This window comes from Carassius carassius, chromosome 48, assembly GCF_963082965.1.
Source record: "Carassius carassius chromosome 48, fCarCar2.1, whole genome shotgun sequence".
Taxonomy (NCBI): domain Eukaryota; kingdom Metazoa; phylum Chordata; class Actinopteri; order Cypriniformes; family Cyprinidae; genus Carassius; species Carassius carassius.
Window position 1 is genome coordinate 5,220,386 of NC_081802.1, and position 23,667 is coordinate 5,244,052.

The following is a 23,667-nucleotide window of genomic DNA, read 5'->3' on the forward strand; positions in this document are numbered from 1 at the left end:
TCATAGAGTCAAATAGAAATATATTTTGTTAAACAATATTGTTAGCTTGATTGTTGTTTGTTTCAGATTGACTGATGTTTGTTACCTAAACATGAATGTAATGAATAACACAGCTTTTCTTTGTCTTTACAGTCTTATAAATAAACTCTGAATACAATTTGTGTGTGTTTGAATGAATGCATTCTTTGATCCTGTAATATAAACACATAATGATATAAAACGGCGAAAAGCAATATATTTGTAGTACCATTCAAAAGTTTGGGGATTTTATTTATTAATTTAGTTTTGTTTCAGAAGTCAAAAAATTAATTAAAAACTGAAATTTATGAACTATTATCAGTTAAAATAACCGATCCCTATTGTAATTTATTTAAAAAAAATTAATTTGCTTATAAAATTATTTTCTAAAATATATTACATTTTAGAATTTTCAGCAGCCATGATTCCAAAATATTTGTAAAGCTTGGTGTTTTAGAAATGTAATGGGTAACACTTTACAGTAAGGTTCATTAGTTAACATTATTTAATGAACTAAGCATATACAATACTTCTACAGAATTTCTTATTCTTAGTTAATGTTAATCTCAACATTTACTAATGCATTATTAAAATCAAAAGTTAACAAAAATTAGTTCATACACTGTGAATTAGCATGAACTAACAATGATTGACTGTATTTTTATTAACTAACATTAACAAAGATGATGTAATAAATGTATTGTTCATTGTTTGCACATGTTAGATAATACATGAACTAACATTAACTAATGAAAACATTGTAAAATGTTACCATTTAATTTGAATGTGCTCACTGTAATATATAATGAGTACATTTAAAAGCTAATTTGTTTGCTCTAAAAATGTGTGTGTGGTGTTATTATCAAGATTGTAAATTCATGAGATGAGGATTACATTACATTAAAGCCTATATGTATCACTTAAACTGCAGTAAGTCTTCTGGTTTCTCTTTGTTGAATGTATTAATGCAATGTTTTCCATTGTCTTGCTGCAGTCGTCTGCTCAGAGTCTGTTTTCTCACAGCTGTGGGTTAGTTGACTTCAATTCTGGTTTGGTTTATATGTCAAGTTTGTGTATAGAGTCACACCTTGTAGAAAACATCAGTGCATGGGCCTTTAATAATCTTCACATCTGTTACACTTCATTGCTAAGTGTTCTTGCTGGTTTCCTCTTTTATTCTGCAGAAGCATTTCTGCTCAGTTTGGCCTGCGTTATTACAATGCACATCATTTAAATAACCACAGAATGAGGACGGTGCAGCTTTTACTCTTTGGTATGTTTATGTCACTCAGTTTTTATGACTTGAATGTTTTTGTCTTGATTGGATAGTTTTAGAACAGTGTTTACAATGAAAAATTCAATCTAAGAAATCTGTCTCTTCACAGCTCTGCTGCTGGTGTGTCAAACTACAGAGAGTTCAACTGATAAACGGGTGAATTTAGGAGAAAATGTAACTTGTCAGATTGATGGAAAAGACATTTATTGGGTTTTCCAGAAACTGACAGATAATCCAGTTCTGATACTGAAAACCTTTCACATCTAAATCTACTGTACAGTATCTCTTATACCAGATGAAAGAGCCTATATAAATATAACTAACACCCTTCTGTAGTTTTCTGAAGTGGAGTTTCACTTTCGTTGCATTTCAAAAATCCCTAAACCAAACCTACACAAACATAATCAAGTGTAAACCATACAGTCTAATAGAAATATATTCTCCTAAATAATAAAGGTAAAATATCCTTGGTTTGACGGTTGCGGAGTTGGCTAATGCAAAATTCCCAAGCTCTTTTCAGAATAGCTTCTCTCTTTGTTCTTGCCTTGAGAAGTAAATTGTTCTAAAAAAAATTAATACAAGGACTGCTTATTAACTGAAAAATACCTTTTTTTCGACTTGGATATCTTCTATATAGGTTTGTTTACATGTATACAAACAGACTTTAAATAGTGACCTCTACCTGCTGATTACCTGCTTAAGTAGCACAAGTAAACTTAAGTAAACTTCACTCAAGACTGATCCGGATATTTATGAATAAAATATATTAGACTACAATTAATAAACGTGTTAAAAATCCCCTCATGTGTTTGAGATGTAATGCACCAAGTTTTATTGAATTACACAAGTTCGGTTCTGAGGCTTTTGAGGAGGCTGATGCCCTTATAAACTATTGTTTTGTGTCCATTTATTTTGTATATAGCCTTTTTCTGTGGCAGTATATCTTTAGTCGAATCTGGTAAACTGGTAACTGTTATTTGAGGGGAAGTTGATCGGTTCATTTGAATCTTCAGGTTGGTCAACCTTATAAATCCAGAAGGCTTACCTTTGTAACAAACTTAAAGGGTTAGTTCACCCAAAAATTAAAATTAGGCTGCATTTTACTCACCCCCGATTCATCCTAGGTGCATATGACTTTCTTCTTTCAGACGAATCCAGTTGGAGTTATATAAAAAATTGTCTTTGATCTTTCAAGCTCTATCATTGCAGTCATTGGGTGTTGCATTGCTTCAGTCCAAAAGAAGTTAAATAAAAAGCGGCCTTCTGTAAAAAAAAAAAAGGCTCTTTCATTCAGAAGGCGTGGCTTCCTGCGATTGAGCGGCCATATTGAGCGTTGTATTTTTCCCCATTCAAAACTATACGAGTGACGCGTCTTCTGTATTCTATAGTCTTTGGCTGCTCTATGCATTTTTGTAAGAAAATATCCATATTCAAAACATTCATAATAATTACTTTTAAAAAAATGCTTGCGCTCACTGTTGTACACATCAGTTCTGGGGGAATTACGTATGAGGTAAGTGTTGCGCATTTGCCGATCAGAAGTTACACACGCAGAAACGCAGTGGAGAGATTTCGATATAAACCAGGAGGAGACTGAAAACTTTGTAAGAAAACTTTGCTTCTTTTGTTATGTATATTATATATAAAGAAATGTATATTATATATAAAGGATCAACTAACTAAACTAACCTCCGACTAAAACTTTACAAAAATGTTCTACGAATGATGTATAAACAGCATTTTCATGCTAACGTTTTTAGAACATTATTTTAGAACAACTTTAAATGAACATTCTATAAATGTCACTAAAAGAATCCTAACTTTAAGAGAACATTGCCAGATGTTCTCTACTAATCAGAGTGTTATCTGTATCCATGTCCCAGAGGCCGTATGAAAAACAATGGCGGCTAAAAAGACTAGCATACTTACACTTGTTCAGTACAGACATGTCTAAAATCCACACTTGATCACATGAAACCAGGTCAGCAAAACCACATGCTGGTACTGTCTGGAAACGCCCAGACACATTAGCTTACAAGTTTGGCCTGAAGTGTTGCTTGGAAAACAACAACAACAAAAACAGCCTCAAAATTAGACCTAGCTCAGCAGCTAATATAGCAAATTAATGAATCAAAAGTAAAACCTATAGATAGTTGAAGTTACTTTACCAAATCAAACACATTATCTCATGCACTTTCACCTTCTTAAATGATTTAATAGCAGTAAACAGTCTGGTCAGTGCAAGTTCAGCTTCCTCTATTCAAGGGTGTCTGGGGGTTTCCTCTTGATTTTTTTCTGTATATACGTGGTAGCATTTCTGCTCAGATTCGAGCGTTACCAAACTTACTGCATATGAGCAAAACAACCACAGAATGAGGACAATGCAGCTTTTACTCCTCTGTAAGTTTCTTAGTGTAATTTCAAAGTAATCTTCACATGACTGAATAGTTTTCAAGAGTTTTGTGTTTTACCTTCACAGTTCCACTGGTGTGGTGTCAAACCAAAGAGAGTTTAATTGTTAAACGGGTGAATTTAGGAGAAAATGTGACTTTAGACTGTCAGATTGATGTCAAAGAAATGTATTGGATTTTCCAAAAACTGACAGATTCTCCAGTACTGATACTGCGGACTTTCACATCAGATTCTACATCATCTAAGATACAAGATGAAAAACTGAAAGACAAATATTCATCACTTACTTTGAGCCGTTTATTTATTAGGAACATAACTATCAATGAAATAGGAATATATTATTGTGCAAAAACAGGCACGCCTCTACAGCTCAGCAACGGCACCCATCTTTACACCACTGGTAAGTATTTCTAAATTACATTTAGGCTACGATTAACACATCAAGTGTTATTAGCATATACTAAGTTTATAGCTAAAATGTATCTGTGTTACTGAAATGTGTTTTTACCTTTATCAGAGGTTTTAATTATATTTGGCATTAAAAGCACAAAACTGATACAATTCTTCTATTTGAACAGAATCTGTGCATGACCAAAATAAAACAGAATACAACAATCATATTCAACAATATTGTGGAACAGAACCCAATTTTCACAAGATTTTGACCATTGCATCCTTCGTGTTGAACGCTGTGCTGATTATTGCACTAACAGGTGAGATTTCTGAGAGACTATCAAGTTGAAAGTGCATAAAACATGATCAAATGTTCAAATTAATCTCCTCGGTTTCATTTAAATTAGGTTTAGTGTATTCCTCTATGAAGAGTTTCTTTGAAATGTACTGAAGTATTGCTTTATTATGCATGTATATTATATTCATGACGATAACCGAATTGTAACCCACTACTTTAGGTCTGTTAATACTCAAACTCAAGAAGCCAAGAAAAAGTCGAACTCAGATTGTCAAACCAGTGTCGCTTGAGGACTTAACCTCTGCAGAGGTAAGACTTATAATACTGAATGATTCGGTCACCATTTCAGTTCATAGTATGAAATAGTACAGTGAAATTTCCGAGGAACAACTAAAGTTCTTCTAAGTGTTTCTCTACTTGCTAAAGGTGTTTTGAAACTCATTAGTTGTGAAACGATGGTGAAAAATATCATTCTTCAGAGTTGACAACTCATAGTTTCGCAAAACATCTAAAATAAATTCTGGATGCTCAACGATTTCACAAATGTTTAACCAAATCAACAAAACTTGTTCATATGTGTGGTGAAGAGGTTTATAAAGTGGCTAATTTCTTTGTTATTGTTCTCGTAGTATTCCGAAATCGAGCCGTCCACAAATTACAGAGGAGAAAATCCCATTCAGATAAACAGCACTTATGAACTTCTTCAGAATCCAAAGCCACATCCTACACAATCATGAGCAGAGATCAGCACATCTTGCTGTCAACAAACTGTTAATGTGTTGGTTTAACACCTTCTGTGAGCCTACACCTTTTCCTTCGGTTTCCATTACTGTTTGAATGAAACCATGTTACTTACTTATAAAACACATCATTTTGTTGTGTGCTGCTACCAAGTACTTTATTAGCCATGCCAACAGATCAATCTTGATCGATGTGGTTAGTTTACAAGAAGGTTCAATATGTTACAATGCATTACAATGGATAATACTTATCAGTCTAATGCTAATTCTACATATACAAATACACTGTTAACGTTTCAAATTAACGTAAGAATCGAAATCAACTGTATCAGTATATTTATGAATTAAAATAAACCAAGATTAGTAAATACTGTAAACATTGTCGTTCATTGTTGACGATAGGTAATGAATTAACTCATGTAAACAAGTACAATTAGTTTATTGTAAAGTAAATTGTTTGTTTTTGAGAAACAAAGATGCTTAATGATTGTTATAGGTTTAATGTGGTTATCCATGTTGGTTTATTGGATGATTTAGTTGGTGTTTAGCTGCTCACTAAATCAGAAAACCACTATTTGCTAGTGGACGTTCTTGAATAAAAAAAGTGCAAAAACATTAATCATGATACAACGGGCTCGACGCTTACAACAGTGACTCAAGTTTTACCACGTTCGTATCATGCACAGATTGGTAAAAGTGCCACTTCCTGTTTCTGAAGAACAACTCGAGAATAACATGCAAGATCAAAATCTAGTTAAAAGGTCTTTGATTGCTGCAATGCAATCCTCTAATGTTTCAGGAGAATAGTTTTCTTCAGTAAAGTGTTGTAACATACACTTGTACTCAAACACACTTTAAGAGTTTTTTATTTGACATTTGTACATTTTTGCACAACATCTATACACAACCAGGGCTGTAACCACCATAGACATTGAGGGAAATCAGTCTAAACGCTGTCGTCAGTGTCAAAATGATTAATACAAGTCTTGACCAATCAAATCAAAGTAGGCGGTAATATCCTGTGATGCAATGAAGCAAAATATGGCCATTTTTGTATCATTTACATGATTCATGTCATTCCTGAAACTGAGCTTGACCAGACAATAAAGGTTTGCATTTTTGCCATATTAGGCATACCAATATTAGGCATACCAATGAGTGAATGTGTGCATGCTTTAGTTACCAATGATTCCTTTCCTACTAGAATTAGATTTAGCATTTCTTTGACCGTTCTATTTCTATACCTTATTAAAAATGCTCAATGCTGAAGATATGGTTACGGCCTTGTACACAACAAACAGTCATTATTTTCTACTTTATAGTTATATTCAACGAAAACGACGTTTATTAAATTAAATGTACACGGCAATGGAGCGAATCCACCATATCTAGTATTCAGGAAGGATAACAGCACAATGAAGTGAACGACAAACAATACAGAGTTAGATTTCAATTCTTCACATCCTAACATAAGATCTTCCTCTTCACTAGATTCACATTATGCAAATCTACGGTTAAGAAACGTCGCAAGGAATTTTTATTTCTCCATCAATAAATAATCGTTATATCTGTGTTTGATTGAAGCAATTATACAAGCAAATACTGTGGTGAACACATCAAAACAATAAAACGCATTCGAATGCAACACACAAAATGGAATGTGATGCGGTGGATGACATCAGTCCATTCGGATCTTCTGATTGGTCATCCTGTAGATGATGCTGTCGTATCCGGGATCCATGTTCCAGAGGTTGTACGAGATCACGATGACGGATAAAGCTAAGACGATCATCAGCCACAGGACAATGTTAAAGACCACAGCGTAATCGTAGTCGTACTTGTAGGCCAGGTTGTAAGGGCTGCCTGGGTTACTCTGAAACAACCACACGCTAGAGTTACATGTAGGTCAACGTTCAAATGTAGGTCAGCGAAGGAGGTTTCAACTGTACCGTAACCAACTTTGTTTTGGAACAAAAAAACAGGTTAAGGGTTGGAAAGGTGAGGGTCGCTACGATAAAACTATATGCTACCATTTCTAAAAATTTATAAAATGCATACTAGAGCTTGCTATCCAACCACTACTGGCTACACTAATAACATGTCTTACAGAAATGGTCTTGAATCGATTCTTTCTTCTCGTACCCTGACAAATAAGAATAACACTGGAAATGTGGACCTGTCCCAACATGAAGTTATAATTTTTTTAAAGTAAACATTTGCTTATAGAAAAGCTTATTGCGATTAACTTACGATCTGCTTGGACTCGAGGATGGAGCGTGACTTCCTGGTCAAAGGGGCTTCGAACGTCTTCACAGTCACGACTTCTACAACCGCGTTGTTTGCATAGACACTGGCGACATCGTCTGCGAACTACATCGATGCACAGACAAACAGATTTTAGTATATACAAGCACTAATTACAGTAGTACTATTTAAATATTATTAAGTATTATTAGTGTAAAAAAACAAAGATATTTAGCAGCTGGAACTAAATATAGAAATGTATATGAAAATGAATATACATTGTATTAATTGAATAATGAAATTCATGTAATGAGTCAATTAAATTTAATGAAAAATAATGATTTTAAGTTCATTACTAGTTATATAATAACTGATAAATGTGAAGGTATCTAAATGATTTCACTGTAATGGTTAAATGTCAAGTTTTGGCTAAATTTATTTTTATTCATTGTATTTTAACAATTTTAAAGTGTCATATTTCAGCTTAAACTCAAAAGGAAAATAAAGTGAACAAAGCATTTTTTTTGGGTTAAAAGTGTAGATGTATTTCTAATAGAACATTTTAGCAACAAATGACATCTATATAAAAATGTTAAATAACATTAATTCTGTAATTATTGTAACATTCATTGTGATAATGAGAAATGTTGCCTTGAAAACAACATGAAATATAATTATTTCAATTTCAATAAAAAATTTTTTTTTTAAAGTAACGTAAATTTAATGTTTAGTAAACAATAAGAGCGCTACAGCTAGTATTAATTTAATTAACAAAAATGAAGACTTTTGTATATTTGATTTTTTTTCAATAAACATTTATTTTATTTAAAGTAACGTAAATTTCAATGTTTTAGTAAACAATAAGAGCACTACAGCTAGCGTCAATTTAGTTAACAAAAACTATGACGAAAAATGTTCGTCAATAAGGTTTATTCCCTGATGAAAACGAGACGATGACGTAAACATAATTAGGTCATTAATTGATAACAGACTAAACGAAGAAGAAAAATATTGTTGATGAAAAAGACAAGACTAAAATGTAGTTAAAAAACAAAAACGTCTTATTTTTTGTTGAAAAGTCAGTGGTTTGTGGATTGTGACGTTACTTACGCAACCTCTGTGCGGCAATACGCTTTTTTTTTTTTGCCATTGTTTTAAAAGAGAAACATTAATGCAATTTGGAATTACTATTAGGAATACCTCTGTATTATTATTTGAGAGTAGATTTTTGTTAAGCCAGTTTTCATAATGTAGACACTAGACAGGGCCAGTATATATATATCTGAGATCTTTGGTGTTTATTCAGCCTCTAATTGATATCCTGTTATAAATCTGTACACGAACGTTAGATGAGGTCTAAACCATGCATACGAGTCGATATTTTATTGATCTGTGCTTAGTGGTGAAAGAGCAACTCCTGATGAAATGTTCAAATAAATTTCCCAAATGACAAAATAATATTTTTTCCCCTTTTCCCATCATTTTAACCATTATACAGTACAAGGTGAAAGCTTAACTAAAGCATTTAGTCGACTAAAACAGGTCAAGTTGACTAAATATGATACAACTAACAGTTAGATTTGAAACAGGACAAAGACTCAATGAATAACAGCTGATAAAATGAAGACGATCTACAGCACAGACTCGGACTGGTTACCTTCTGCAGTGCAGACGTCAGGATTCTGGTGGCGTCGGTGAACTGAGGGGAGTCTCGGCCGTAGCGGCGGACGATCTCCTCCAACCCCGCCAGCTCCAGAGAGTACAGGTCAGGAGCCGGGTCTTTGGCCAGATGCTTGTGTTTCTGCAACTGTGACAAAATACTTTAATATCACACAAAGTCGACGCGGTTTAAATGATCAGTGGAGAAGGACAATTCTTTTTACATTTTGACTGTCGCCACAGCAATTTAATCTGATTACAGAGACTTGGTTTAGTTATTTTTTAAAGAAGATTATGAATAAAAAACTCATTTTATATACATGTATGAAATGCATGAGTCAAACAAGCAGATGCAAACATTAAGGCTAGATTAAAAATAAATAATAACAGGATTTTATACTATATCAAAAAGAACATAAAACCTCACCAGAGCTGAGATGTCGTACAGCACCTGAACCTCCGAGAGGAACAGAAGATCGGCCTGAAACACACCGAACACATTACAACCAGTTTATCTAGACCAGCGTCTAGTTTAGGAGGGGAAACTAAAACCACCATGGATCTACTGAACAATGGTTTCTATTTGTAACAACTACTTTCACATGTCGATTATTTCGGCAAGCTAGAAGCCACTTCCTACCATGACCGAAAAACAGTCCACATCTGTAAAAAGTGTGTGAGCACTGCATACACGAGTACACATAAATAACAGATATTTGAATGACTTATTTGACATTTATGGACAAAGTCGACCTCAGATTTGTGCTTCACTAAACCACTAATCTGTGTTATTGGCTTTTATGGCCACACGTGTTAAGTGACCATATCTTCACCTCGTTATTACGACTGAGAGAGATGAGAGGAAGGGACGTGAGGATGGATCCGTCCTGGGACAGACGTCCACGGATCTGCTGCAGGGTCACGGGCAGGTCCTCGAACACGGTGTTGGCCATTCCCATCATATACAGCCTCTTAAAAACACACAATCAAGACAGTGATTTCTTTCTTTACTAACTACAAACTACATATCATTTCATTATTGTTTAATAGTTTTTAAGTATTTTTTTATTAACATATTTAACAGTTTCGCATGAAAGTTGCTCTTTTTTTATTTTTTGTGCCATATCAGCACAAAACAAGGCATAAAACAAATGAAAAGATCAAAAAGAATAATAGTTAAGACAATTAGGCAAATGAGTTTCTTATAGTACTATAATGTGTATATATATATATATATATATATATATATATATATATATATATATATATTTATAAAACTACAAGCCTTTCATTTAACATTTGACAAAAAAAAAATAAACTTTTCCCTCAGAACAGTAGATCTCAAGCTACTTTGCATTTTATTGCATCAGATTTCAAGTGATTTTCGTGTACATCTTTATCTGCAGAGAACATGCATGTCAAGAAATTGGCAGGTCACACCTCCTCACTTGGGGCGAGCTGCAAGACCACAGGCGTGCTGTCAGCAAACAGAGTGTGCACCGTGTTTGCCACACTGTCCAGGGTGAACGGAACCGGCTGAAACCAGACAGACAGACAAAAAGGTGCCATCAGTCTCATGATACAAAATAAGGGAAGTCTTGCAGGGAATCTCCACGGTTAATCAATCCTAAAACATCCTCTTTTTCTGGAACTTAAAAATTAGCTGTTGAACTTTATTTTTTTCTGTTTTCAGGGTCTAAGGGGAGTTATTTAACGTCACTCATTCTTTTAAAGGTCAAACTGAAAATCTACACGTTGAATCAAAGACATAAAAGCAAGAAAGTGCGAGACGAAAACCTGCTTTTGCATGCATGCACCACAGAACCTAAAATAACTCATGCATGTGAGAATGCATTACTCACATTTTCGAGAGGGTAAGAGGAAATGTTTCTCGGAAAGTCGAGGCTGTCCAAGCCACGCACGACGATAAGAGCATTTGCACGCGGACGTTGGAACAGCGAACCGGCAGCCAGACCAGGCCAATCAAGATCCTACAAATAAAAACCACAAGCTTACTACAGAGTTTACATGAAGACATCACATGTGCCATTACAGGACTAAATAGATGTCACACCTCATGGACAGAGAATCCCATGGTCAGGGCGACTAGATCAGGGATCTTTTCTCCTGATATGGGCCACTGTCCATCCCGAAAGGTGACGTACTGCGGGCTGCGCAAAACAGTCAAACTGTCACCCAAAACACCTGATGAAAAATAAAACAGGAAACAATGTCAATATATTCTTACAATCTTTCTTTGCAATAAGTCACACTTGCTTCGCAATTTTAAAGTCTAATGCAATGACATTCAGATATTTTGAGATGTGTGGAAAAGTTTGCAGGAAAAAAAAATGTAAAAATGCATTAAAAAAAGAAATATGATTTAACCAACTAACAAAATAAAAATTATACTATAAGTTTTTAAAATGCTTAAAATAAATATATTTATACAAATAATACATTATGTCCTATAGTGAGCAGACAATAAGAAATATAATATAACGTGACCAAAAAAAACTAACTAAAAAAAACAAAATCATAATTATAATATGAATTTTTCCACAGTATAAATTGGGTATTTCTACAAAATATATAAATGCATTTCAAATTCCAGGTTGCACGAGAATAATCATAATCATACATCTAAAAGCTGAAATCACTTTTTACTATCACAATGATCAGTTTAAAAACCACAATAATAGTATCATAACCATAATCCTGATCAACAATGTGAAACATGACTGTCACATGACCTGCTAGGGCTTCCTCATTCACGATCAACATTTAATAACAAAACCATTTTTATTTAACAGCATAAAGCAACATAAACACAATATCGTAGCAAAGGCACGTAAATTATTTGGACTAAATTAATTTTAATTGTATAAACGAGAACTACTGGATTGATTTACATGACCGCGGATTATGGCACCTCACTCCAGTCGCCATTATCTCATTAAACAATCGCTGAAAACACAACGACCCGGCAAAATAAAACCACGTACATCTACAAGATAAAGTATAACGTCAATTTACCTGATAAAAGGCATAAAAGCGCAAACACCGTGTTAATAATTGCTCGATTCATCTCGGGAGGATTTTTTTCTGATGGACTCCGCTTCCTCGCAATACCGGTCACGTGACCCGAGCCTACCACGTGGCGTCATGCGTCATGACGTGTCTGCAGCGCCTCGGCTTTCACTGCGGGACTTTTAAAGCACGTTTTCTTGTAATATCCTCGTTGTCCACTTGGAGAAGCTCTTGATCCGTCACTGACCGCTCGTTTCATGTCCCAGCCCCTGTGAGAAGATTTTCACTGTCTCCTAACGCAGACCTCCACCATATGTTCAGCAGAGAAGCATTATATGACTCTTGATATTTAAAATAATCCAATAGGTCAAAGAGCAATATATTGAAAATAAAGTCTGGGTTGCAATTAAAGGAAAATGCTGCATGCATGGATGCATGATAGTTATAGAAATATATTCTTGGTGGGATGCAGGCTGATCATCAGATTCTATGATGAATCAGACATTGAGGATGTGTTTGGCAATTAGCTAAATATAGGGTAGCCTACTGCTGCATATGGTAAAATTATGGCATTCTACTTTTCAAAAGCATGAATAGTTGATGCACAACTGAAATTTATATTTTGAGTGCATGTGTTATTTCAATCAATGACATAAAAGCTGCATGCATACATATATACTTATAAACATGCAATTCCTATATAATTATAAAAGCATTAGAAAAATGTTAGTTTAAGATAATTAGCGTGTTATAGAATACTGAAATTAACTTTCTAATATAGGCTACGTTCAGAAAACACATCATTTGCTTTGTCAGTCAATAACCAACCCAGAAAATCACCCAAATCATAATGCATTGAACACGATCGCTTCGAAAGCAATTCGTTTGCCCGCGGAGGAGATCTTGTCCCGTTCTCGCCCTGAGCAGCGGGACTGGAGCGCGCCGCCGCTCTGACTGCCGAGCGCGACCCCGTGACACACATCCTCTGATTTTTACATTCCATTAGGAAATTCAATAACCGACCATTAGAGTGACCCAGCGATCAGCCCACCCAACAGGACACTGCCGACACACACTGCAGTTCCGTGACATCCATCTGAGCATGTGAATTATTTATTCATAATTAATTATTATTATCATCATCCTCTTCATCAAAAAAAGTTCTCAACCATTTGTTTTAATATATTTATGAATCATACATTGCCTATATTTTAAATATTTTTTAAGGTTATTCCATGTGACCTAAACGTATCTCTCAATAAATATGTGATATTAAAATTATAATTATTATAGTATTATTTTAAAAGAATTGTATTATTATTATATATAAGCAGAAATTTATTTATTTATTTATATGTTTTAAGTTACAATATTAAAACATCTTACCAAGCTATAAGGCAACATTTCAGTTTTTAAACAATTTCGGCCAGTTTTTAAAAAATAATTGTGTTTTTGCTCAATTTTTAATGTGTTTATTATTACTATTATTAAAATAATTATTAATTAACTACTTAATTCAGTCAAACACTTCTGTTTTCAATCATTTCGCCCTTTAAACGATTCTTATTGTATTTTTCATTTTTCATTGTTTTTATTTATATTATTTTAATGTATTCTGAATAGCTGAATAACAGTCACAGTATTGTCTCGATGAGTGGACATTAACACCGGCGCTGATGAGTGGCTCGTCTCTTTCCCTTCCTCTGTCTCTTTATTCCGCGAGAAAACGCGAAGCACAGCGCCTCGGACACTGAACACAATGGAGAGCTGGAGAGGGTGGGAGGGGGGAGAGAGAAACCCCATGCATGTATAAATGAAGTCTGCATGGGGGAAGGTAAAGGCGGCCTTGAAGAGATCAGATTAAAAAACAATACAAAAGCCCACCAAACTCGCCTCTTATTTATTTCTATTGTAATGAATGGGGAGCGTTTGTGTCAGCTGAAGAATTCTAACCCTGGGATGCTGCAGGGTTCGCTAATGCGTCCTGTCTTGTTTCGTAATCTAAGTACCTTGCTTCTTTACTTCTTCATCTTTTTCTTTGATTAATGGACTTTTTATTTCGGGAATCATTTAAGGGGATGCGGGAGATTTAAATATAAATGTCAGACTGAGCACATCATCAACTCAATTCATCATCAACATTATATCCTCACATATTTGAGCGCTGCTCTCAAAGACGCAATGTCTCTTTCTTATACGTAGATAACATTATCATTGTCTTCTATTATCTCCTCAAAATTGTTACAGTCTTTAAATAGTGTCTGTTTTGATTGAATTTGGGTATCATATTACTGGTTACACTGTAGGCTACAACTGGACTTCTACTACTTTTATTTGACAAAAACACAATTTTGACCAAAATATCAGACATCATAGAACTTTTCTGGATCTCTTTGGAAACAGAACTGAATATGATAATTTTTTACTAGTGTTAGTAACATTTAATTATATTTATTATTTTTTATTTTTACTGTACTCTTCCATCCCTTTATATTTTATACTAGACTTCTTATACGAAATATATTCCCCAATTTTGTTAAAGCACGAATCGTTCGTCTGTGAATAGCTATAGGACTCTGAGCACGTTCCCGAGCGCTTTAAGCGCGTTCCCCAACGCTGTGACCTCCAGGTCGCCTCCCCCGGGGATGATGCTTTCGTGCGGGGGAAGGGTTTACCCGTTAGTCGATATCCAATCCATCCTCCGTCAAAGCCCCGAGCAATCCTGTTACACATGCAGCTCGCGCGATTATCCTGCTCCTGACAAACACAGCCTCTCGCGCAGAGCGGCCACAAACATCAGTCACATTCACCAATATTCTACATAAATTAGTGCTTATTTAAATGTAATATACTTCATTTTAGCTAACCCATTAATGTTCTAAAACGGTCCAAATGCTCTAAAATATTTTCCCCAAACATTCAAGTTTAGATGGGACCTTAATCATTCCAGTAGGCCAAGTCATGCTGAATATTATTTCATATTAAATTTTCATATTATTTGAAGTTCATATTATTTGAATTTTCAGAACAATTTTGTTCCGAGGTTTAAAAAAATATTCTTAGCACTTGAAAATTTCATTATCTTTACAAAGAACAATTAAACAATAGTAAACAAAAGTCAGTTGCACTAACAATATTTTCTTGTTAAAAAAATTTGTGTCCAACATGATCTTTAGCTTTATATTTCTAGGCCCCATTTATTTATTTTTTACTATAATTTTTATGCAAGTGCATTTCTAAAAACATTCCAATTACTAATTTATGACTTTAATTCTCACTTTTTGACAACAAAAGTACAAGAACTGCAGCAGTTTTATTTCGAGTAGCTTTGTGCTCAAAAAGGTGAACGAGGGTTTAATGGTGTTTAAAAACGTTCTGTTGGATTGGATTTTAATGCTTGCTCCATCTTTCTTTGAAAATATTAAATAAAATTGTGTTCTGCTTAAAATAGACACATTTATATCTAAATAAGTAATCTTTATGGTTTAAAACACCCTATAAATCCACCTACCAATTCCTGCGCTCTTAATAATATAAGCCAAAAATACAGTTTTGTGGTTTTCCAGAAGCCTCTCAGCGGCACTTGCCGATTAATTTTGTTTGTTGAGCCCGTACACTGTGCGAAACACCCCCCTCTCGATGACTTCTACACGGGCGCATCGAGGAGATGTGCAGAGGGAGCGCAGCCTACTGGGTTTATGGTAATTGCGGTTGTTCCCCCGACTGGCCTTCTGGGTGAGAGGGTGAGAGGGTGAGAGGGTGAGAGGGTGAGAGGGTGAGAGAGAGAGAGAGAGAGGGTGAGAGAGAGAGAGAGAGAGAGAGAGAGAGGGTGAGAGAGAGAGGGTGAGAGAGAGAGAGAGAGAGAGAGAGAGAGAGAGAGAGAGAGAGAGAGAGAGAGAGAGAGAGAGAGAGAGAGAGAGACGTCTTGCGCTCAGTTTTCATTACCCGCTGCACGCGCTAACAGACAGACACGCACACACACAAGCAGCAGACTGCTCGCGCGCCAGGGGTATCGCGTATCGGAACCGGGACAAAGAGACGGAAATTTTTCCACGAACAGTTTGTTAGATTAAAGAGAAAGAAAGAGTTCGTCTGGCTGTTTTGTTGGCCAGTGGTCTGTAAATGTACGTGTGAGGACCGGCCCGTGCACACACGCGCAAACACGCTGCAGCCGTTCTCGCGCCGTGGCTCTCGATCGCTTTCGTTGTCTCGCCCGAGCACAACATGGCGCTGCGAGGCGTCATATAGCTAGCAGACCGAGTTCAGTTCAACTAGAGCCCCGGGGATTTTTTGCCACCTGTGCATTCACGCAATTCGTGTCGAAGCCATCAACCTCTTCTGAGTCAAAGGAATTACGTCCGACTGCTTCTGCATGGATCTATATGGGACTCTTCACAGTTTTTCCAGAAGTGGATATTCATATTCGGCAAGCGCGGAGATACTTTGAACTTCTGAAGGACTTCCTTTGAAAACAGAGAAAACTAGGGTTGACCCGAGTTATAAATAGGTGACACAGTAATGCAGCTTTCAACAGGAGCAGCTGATCCTCTTTGTTTTTAACGGGAATCTTTGCGTTTCTTAAAAACTACAAGAGGGAAAACTTGCATTTAAATAGGAAACCCCATACTTTCAGTGCGACTTGATGAAAAGCCAGCATCACTACATTCAGGTAAGAACATTTGAAGGTGTGTTATTGATGTTTGCCATACCTTATCTGCTTATGTTTGTTCCGTTACATTGTGTCCGGTGTAGGCAAATGCGTGCGATCAGTTGCGCGCGGAGCTTTGGCAAGCTAAAGATGGGTTTGTTTTTGAAAGCCAAACCTATTTTAAACCACGAGTCCCCACATACAGACTCGTGTTTTGACATTTCGCTTTGAAACTACTGTTTGTTGATAAGTTTTCAACATATTGTCTCCTGGCTTGTTGTTGTTGACATTTCTTGCTGGTTGTTTGTGTGCGAATAGTAGACATTGCTTTTCATTTTATAATTTGAAATAATCTAACGTTCCAAGGACTGTCTTCACGAGCTAACAGAGCATTTCCCATGTTAAGGGACTTTCCTTAGCGGCTGACCTCTTTCCACTGTGCGCTTCATAGCGAAATCAAATCGTAGATTTGTGGAACTGTCGGTTTCTGTGAAATTCACGTGTGTTCATTTTCTCGTGTTGAGTAATGAGACGGCAGCGCGCGCTTGAGTTGGCGCGTGGACTTTCTTTTTCCGACCGGGATCCACCGCGAACGCTATTGATTTCGCAAGCCTCGCCCTTTTATACGACTGTTGCCAACCTTATGAAATTTTTTATAAATAACCCCTTTCGGTCCCTTACAAAGCTCATTGAAAACAAGAACAGGAGGTGACCTCCAAACAAGTAGGCTATACACGTTTGGAGGTCACCTCCATTTCATTTTCTTTCTTTTTTTTCAAGTGAGCATTGTGAGAGGACTGAAAGGAAGCATCATGGATAGAAGAAGCATGTGCATTCGTATAAAATGGAGCTTGTGCTAGACATAGAAGCGAATTAGTCCTTTGTGGAGACGCAAAAAGTCCTCCTTTTGTTAATCGACAACTTCGCAACCTTCTTGCGCTCAAAGTTATTCTCTGTCGGGTTGTGTCCGGGACTTGGTCTGTTCCTACTTAAGTGAAGACATTGACAGTTATGTGTATAATCTATCATGGATCTTTGAGGTTTCAGAAACCTCTTTGTCCTTGACAGGAGCGGCTGTTTGGAGATTAAAGATCCATACTGACGCTATTTTTCTCCACTTCAAATATTTCACCCACTGTGTCACACAGACTGTCATGCCGTTCTCTAATAACAGACAGTGCTGTGTTGTCTAAACCCTGATAGTTTCTTAGTAGGAAAACCTCAGGGTTGTATCCAAGTTTTCAAAGAGCTGATGGTATCTCAAAGTTTGTAGGTTTAAATCCCATGAATGGCCGCTCATTGAACCTTTATCACTCTGTCTTGAATAAGACATCTAACCCCAGGTTTATCAAGGTTGACTTCATAAATAAGTCACTCTTGAGAAAAGCTATTAGCATTTGTAAGGAGTTTATTGAAAATAGACATAAATTGGTTTCTCTAAAGCGAAGGCACATGGCAATTGTTGTTGGTTACGCTTGCTGATGCAAACTTAGGCCCCTTGCATGCTTTTGTAGTCAAACCCTTGGGTTAATTTTTCACAAGAGTCTCGTTTCTAAATGCTTGCGACTTGCTATTCTGCATAATTAAAGCACTGTGGACGCTATTAATCAAACGTGTTCGAGCACATGCTTATAAGTCCTGGTGGAAAGAAAGCCCTGGATCCATCCATGTTTCCACAGGCTTGCCTAAACGACTACCGTAGATTTTTGGCATCCAGTGGCAATTTTAAAAGTGCATTTCAATCTAACGCGCATTGCTCCACAATCTTAACATGTTCTGAAGTTGTTCCTCAACAGCTCTTGTTATAAGGATTTGCAATAAGACCCATTTGGCTGTGTACGTTTCTGAGTTCGCCCTTTGGTTCTTTAATTAAAAGACTGCTTGATAATATTATATTTATGTTCTTCAGATCAATGTAGCCTATTGCTTTTGGGGTTATTTTGTGTAGGCCTAGATATTTTTCTAAACAACTAAACAGTGAAAAGTTATTTTTTGCCCTTAAATGGAAAAATATGAAATCATAAAACCCTTTTGGTTCTAATTGTATACACGCACACACACTGAAGCGTTCACCTAGACTTTTTAGTTTAGCAAATCAAACATGGCAAACTTTATAGAGTGGAGCTAATGACTAGTTTAATGTTATATAAAAGCCGACAATCTGTTCATTATTTGTTCCAATCTGTTCAATACAAACTAATCGAAGCTTCCAGTAGCCTTTAAGCTTCAGTTTTTGGTAATGTCTTAAATGATCCCCACTTTTAAGACCCCCGCTCCATGCATTTATTTTGTTTGGTAATCTCTGATTTTGTTGATGCCATTAATGATTATACAGTTTTTGTACGCGAACTAGAATGAATACCGGTTTTATTCCACCGTTTATTTCGTTCAGTCCCCCATCTCGCCCTGCAGAGACCCCCAGCTCCCCGGGTTTGTTTATTTATAGCCTGTCAGCTCAGTGTGAGCTCGCGCCTGCATGGTCTCCTCACCCACGGAGCCTGTCTGCTGGGGACAGACCAGTATATATTCCGATGTCAGCGTCAGATTTGCAAGAAAGAACGTGTGACATGTCTGTCCCATACTGTAATGCTCTATACATATCCCCTCGGGTGGAATTTAAACCGACAAGTCATAGCCTGAGTTAATCCGTGCCACAGTTCACAGAATATTTGAAGTGACTGATGTTGGTCATGAATCAGGCAGAAATCAGACCACCAAAACGAGCCACATAACAGAGATTGGCTGCATTAGGGGTTATGGAGATAGGAGAGGCATGCATTTTAGATGCATATTTTGCATATTTTAGTTTGTTTAAAATGTTCTGCAGATGTGCTCTGGCCCTAAGGTGTGTAGAGAAAAATGTAAATAAAAGGTAAAGCAGCCTACTTTGGGACAAAAGGCTTATTTTCCTTATCTCTTTTGGCGCTTTAATAACTTGCGTAAACAAAAAACATTTATTAAATTAATCTAGAGCAGTCAATAAAAATTGGACCCTATATGCACACCCATCCAAACAAATCCATTCATCATATCCTATAAAAACAATTGGCAAAACATCTGTGCTAAATATGAAATATTTTGTAATTAACACAAGTATCAGCGGGCAGACATCCTCACAGAGTTGGTTTCTTTACTAAATTGTATTGCCGGAGTTTGCTTTTGTCTTGGCAGCCCGTTTGTTTGTTTTTCGCCAGCGTTTAGTGAAGGTGGAGAGCTGCGCGGGGGTCGGATTTCGGAGTTTGGCTCCCGCTGGAGACGTCACGGCTGGATTGAAGTTTCTTCTCGGTCCGAGCGGTCCCGCGGGACGGCGCGCGCTGAAACGGGAGAGCGCTTCTGTTCACTTCACCGAGCTTTTGTGCCGCAGCAGGAGCCCCGGCGTGCACGGATCGCTGCGCGCTCCCGGAGCGACGCCTACCCAAGGATACATTGTTTCTTTTCATTGCGCTGTGTTTCTTTTCCTCTCTCACGTTAAAGGCTGGGAGTTTTGACACAAATACAATGTATTGGGGATAATAGATTATAAATATATGGTTTGAAAATGCCAGTCACTTTAGAACCGAGAAGATAAATTGCAACTTCCACAAGAATGTCTTTTTCTTACAGCAAACCATATGTAACCTGCTGGTGCTTTAATAAACCGCTACTAGTCAGTGTTTTATGACGGAGGATGTTATAGTTATACGATTAACAGCACCCAATAAGGTGAAAATCATCATAGGAAAGAGACATAAAGAGGTATAGTGCTTCAGAAGTAGTGAAAGATATATGAAATCCTTATGAAATCACATGGTCTATTTTAATAACAGCAGAAATATATTCATATCATAGGCACACACACACACACACACACACACACACACACATATATATATATATATATATACATATACATATATATATATATATATATATATATATATATATATATATATATAAGAAATGTGCCTTCTTTTGGAGAAAGTAATTGCAGATTATATTTAGGCTACTATTTACAACTTTTCTTGTCCATTTTGAGGGGAAGTTGGAACATGACTACTTGTAATATGATTAATCAGATTAATTCAGCCCAACTGAATCATAATTACATTTGACTCACTAAAAATATCAGACTCAGAGTAGTTCGGTCGGAGAACAGGTTGTGGAAAGAGTAATTCAATCTCGAATCGTAGTTTAGCTACTAAAACCGTTTAGTACTAAAATGTTTCTCGCTTTAAGTTGAGTAGCGATGTTCTGGTACCGCTTGATATTAGCGCAATAATCTTCATTAAAGTATTTTAGTGCAGGGTTCCATAAGCTTCAAGTTCCAGAATGCAAGTTCAAGAACCCTTAACGGAATCGAACCTCACTCGGGTTTAAAAGAGGGACAATTTTCCGAATAATGGTTCTCGGGTCCCAACCCCGTATCGATTTATATTAGCAAGCAAGAAGAGAAAAGATAGAGAGAGAGAGGGTTATCGAAAGCCAGCGCTTTAGTCTCTAGAGTGCACGCACGCAACCCACCATTTCAAAGCAGCGCAGAGCGCGCGAGACAGACGGGGAGCTGAGAGAGAGAGAGAGAGAGAGAGAGAGAGAGAGAGAGAGAGAGAGAGAGAGAGAGAAAGAGAGGGAGAGAGAGAGAAAGAGAGGGAGACAGAGAGAGAGAGAGAGAGAGAGAGAGAGGAATGGCTGCGGGGGCCGCACGCGGAATGTGTGCGCTGTCAGCGCGTGGGGCTCGCAGCCATTCGTATTGCTTCTCACAGCTGAATGTCTGCAGGCAAATAATCACTTCTGTGTACATTGCGTCTTAAATATCCGCGCCCTGCTCGCGGAATGTTTTGTTTTTGTCATTTTTTTCATAATGGGCCAGCTCATGCACAAGCGCATAGAAAAATATAGGCTAAAGACTTGTGTTGTATAGGGTTGCAAAACATGCCTGTTGACCGACCCTTTGTCTAAAAGAAATATGTATACACACTCAATATATACATGTACGAAAATGCAAAATAAATAAATAAATAAATTCGGCTATGCATGAGTCAAAATATCCATATTTATTTAAATGTAATTACTTCATACAAATATTATTGAAAATGTATTTAAGACAATTCTATCAATATGCAATGTACTTATATTTGCAACAAAGGACTTCAAAAATGTTTAACGTCATTTCCATTACAGAATGCTATTAAACACAACGGGTAGCTAATTTGAGATGTGGTGTAAATTACGTATTGTAATGATAGCATTTTTCTCATAATAAATGTCAAATTCCCAAAAGTCCACATTCTAAAGTGCATTTCTGCTCAGACTTTTTAAAAAAGGAAACAATACATATTTTGCTACATTTATACACTTTTATAATCACCACAGAAAGTTCAAAATGGTTCACATACGTCTGGGTTTAGCCTTTGCTATTATGTGATAATCTTGGATTATTGATGTAGGCCTACGAGGGTCAGCTGCTTAATGTGGACGGATATTTCACTAGGAGCACCCTGGAGTAGCCAATGACGCAATCATTTTCAGTTAGACATTGGACGCTTTGGGCTTAAGGTAATAAAGATAAACGTATGCCTTTCACAGCAGTTCTTTTTGAAATGGCGCGCTTTAATGAAAATATCTAAATCACATGAGGGCTGTATTGCATAGGCTGTCTTCTTTTCATTAGTCACGGAGGCATGCGATACATAGGCCTATCCATTTCGTGTGTCTTGGAAAGTTTTGCCCTTGGATTTCCCCCTTCATTCGGCTTTGTTTTTATCTCCATCATACGGATATTATAAATCACAGAATCTCACACTTCACGAGCTAAACATTTAACACTCTCTTTCATGCTCCGCACACTTTATAACATCACCTCGTGTGTTTTTTTTCTGTCAACAACAACGACCAGATGTAACGGCTTTCAGGCGTGCCTTTGGCTAATCCGTGCCACGCTGTTGCGCAAAAATCTTTGGTAGGCATTGAAAATAATTCGTTAAACAAAGCAGTGTCGTTGTTATAGTCCTTTTTATTATTGTACATCAAATGTTAAATAAAAAAATGATTTATCTCTTTCTTTATGCTTATTTTTAAAGATTATTTTATTTTTTTAGTAATTAATTATTGTTTTATATAGGCTATTTACCATAATTAGGCCTACATTTTTTTTGTATAGGTAGCCTATTTTTTATTAGCCTTATATTTTTGCGCATTACCTGCACGGTCTATTAGCTCCGAAGTGAGCTGAACATTACGCGCTGCAAATTACATCAGAATTTTTTTATTATTTTTATATTTTTATCAGCAAAGACAGGAACCACAAACCAATTACGTTCCTGCTCCAAGCATTTAATAGTGGGGGGGGGGAGCTAAACGTAAAATACGTAACACAATTTAACCTTAAGCCTAGTTTGAACGCCAAGGTGATAAGAAACAAAGTTAAAACAGCCCATGCAGCTCGATTAAAGTATTGGCTCACCTACATTAAATGGCAGACAAAGCGCCCGGCAAGCTTGGCTTGTGACTGATGTCTTTGAGAGCGGAGGTTTCATTGCTCCGTGGGGGGCGAGTACCCCTCTAACTCAAATGCATAATGTCCTCGCCCCCGCCGGCGCAATGAAAGAGCGGGTCACAGAGGGGACGGGAAATGAGAGCGCAGAGAACGTGACTGAATGGGCAAAGCGAGTTTCTGCTGCGCTCCCCATGGCAGGGTCGGATTAGGCTTTAAGCGCAGGGCAGGATGGGGGAAGGGAGGCACACGCTCCGGGAGCAGGGGCAGAATTTACGTTTATTAAGTTTAAATTGCGGCTTAATGCTGGTGTAGTTATAAAACAATAATTCAACTTTGCTTGTAAATGCAAGAGGGTTACCCTTCTGCATGTTGTTTGCTTGAGTAGGAATACATTTTATACTATTTTGCATAAATGCAACTGCTTTTAGTGATGGATTATAATTGTATTAATACATTCTACTTATGCATTGAAGATTT

At 36.7% G+C, this 23,667-nt stretch overlaps 3 protein-coding genes across 3 annotated transcripts in view; 2 read left to right on the top strand and 1 right to left on the bottom strand.

Annotated features, from left to right (window-relative positions):
* The first annotated feature begins 3,633 nt into the window (after positions 1 to 3,633).
* On the top strand, positions 3,634 to 5,299 carry LOC132131450 (uncharacterized). The gene is made up of 5 exons (XM_059543475.1): positions 3,634 to 3,694; positions 3,774 to 4,106; positions 4,285 to 4,419; positions 4,618 to 4,706; positions 5,027 to 5,299. Exons 1-5 carry the CDS (start codon positions 3,667 to 3,669, stop codon positions 5,132 to 5,134), a joined length of 693 nt encoding a protein of 230 aa, XP_059399458.1. The 5' UTR covers positions 3,634 to 3,666; the 3' UTR covers positions 5,135 to 5,299.
* A 1,411-nt stretch (positions 5,300 to 6,710) lies between these two features.
* On the bottom strand, positions 6,711 to 12,237 carry LOC132131282 (renin receptor-like). The gene is made up of 9 exons (XM_059543310.1): positions 12,077 to 12,237; positions 11,115 to 11,245; positions 10,903 to 11,031; positions 10,481 to 10,576; positions 9,874 to 10,011; positions 9,468 to 9,521; positions 9,039 to 9,188; positions 7,388 to 7,507; positions 6,711 to 7,010 (listed from the first exon to the last, which is right to left on the bottom strand). Exons 1-9 carry the CDS (start codon positions 12,126 to 12,128, stop codon positions 6,816 to 6,818), a joined length of 1,065 nt encoding a protein of 354 aa, XP_059399293.1. The 5' UTR covers positions 12,129 to 12,237; the 3' UTR covers positions 6,711 to 6,815.
* Positions 12,238 to 16,017: 3,780 nt separating this feature from the next.
* The window catches only part of LOC132131725 (BCL-6 corepressor-like), a 53,172-nt gene continuing 45,522 nt past the window's right edge, over positions 16,018 to 23,667 (top strand). Inside the window, exon 1 of the mRNA XM_059543817.1 lies at positions 16,018 to 16,739. The gene's annotated coding sequence lies outside the window, so the exon portion shown is untranslated. The remainder of the gene's footprint in view (positions 16,740 to 23,667) is intronic.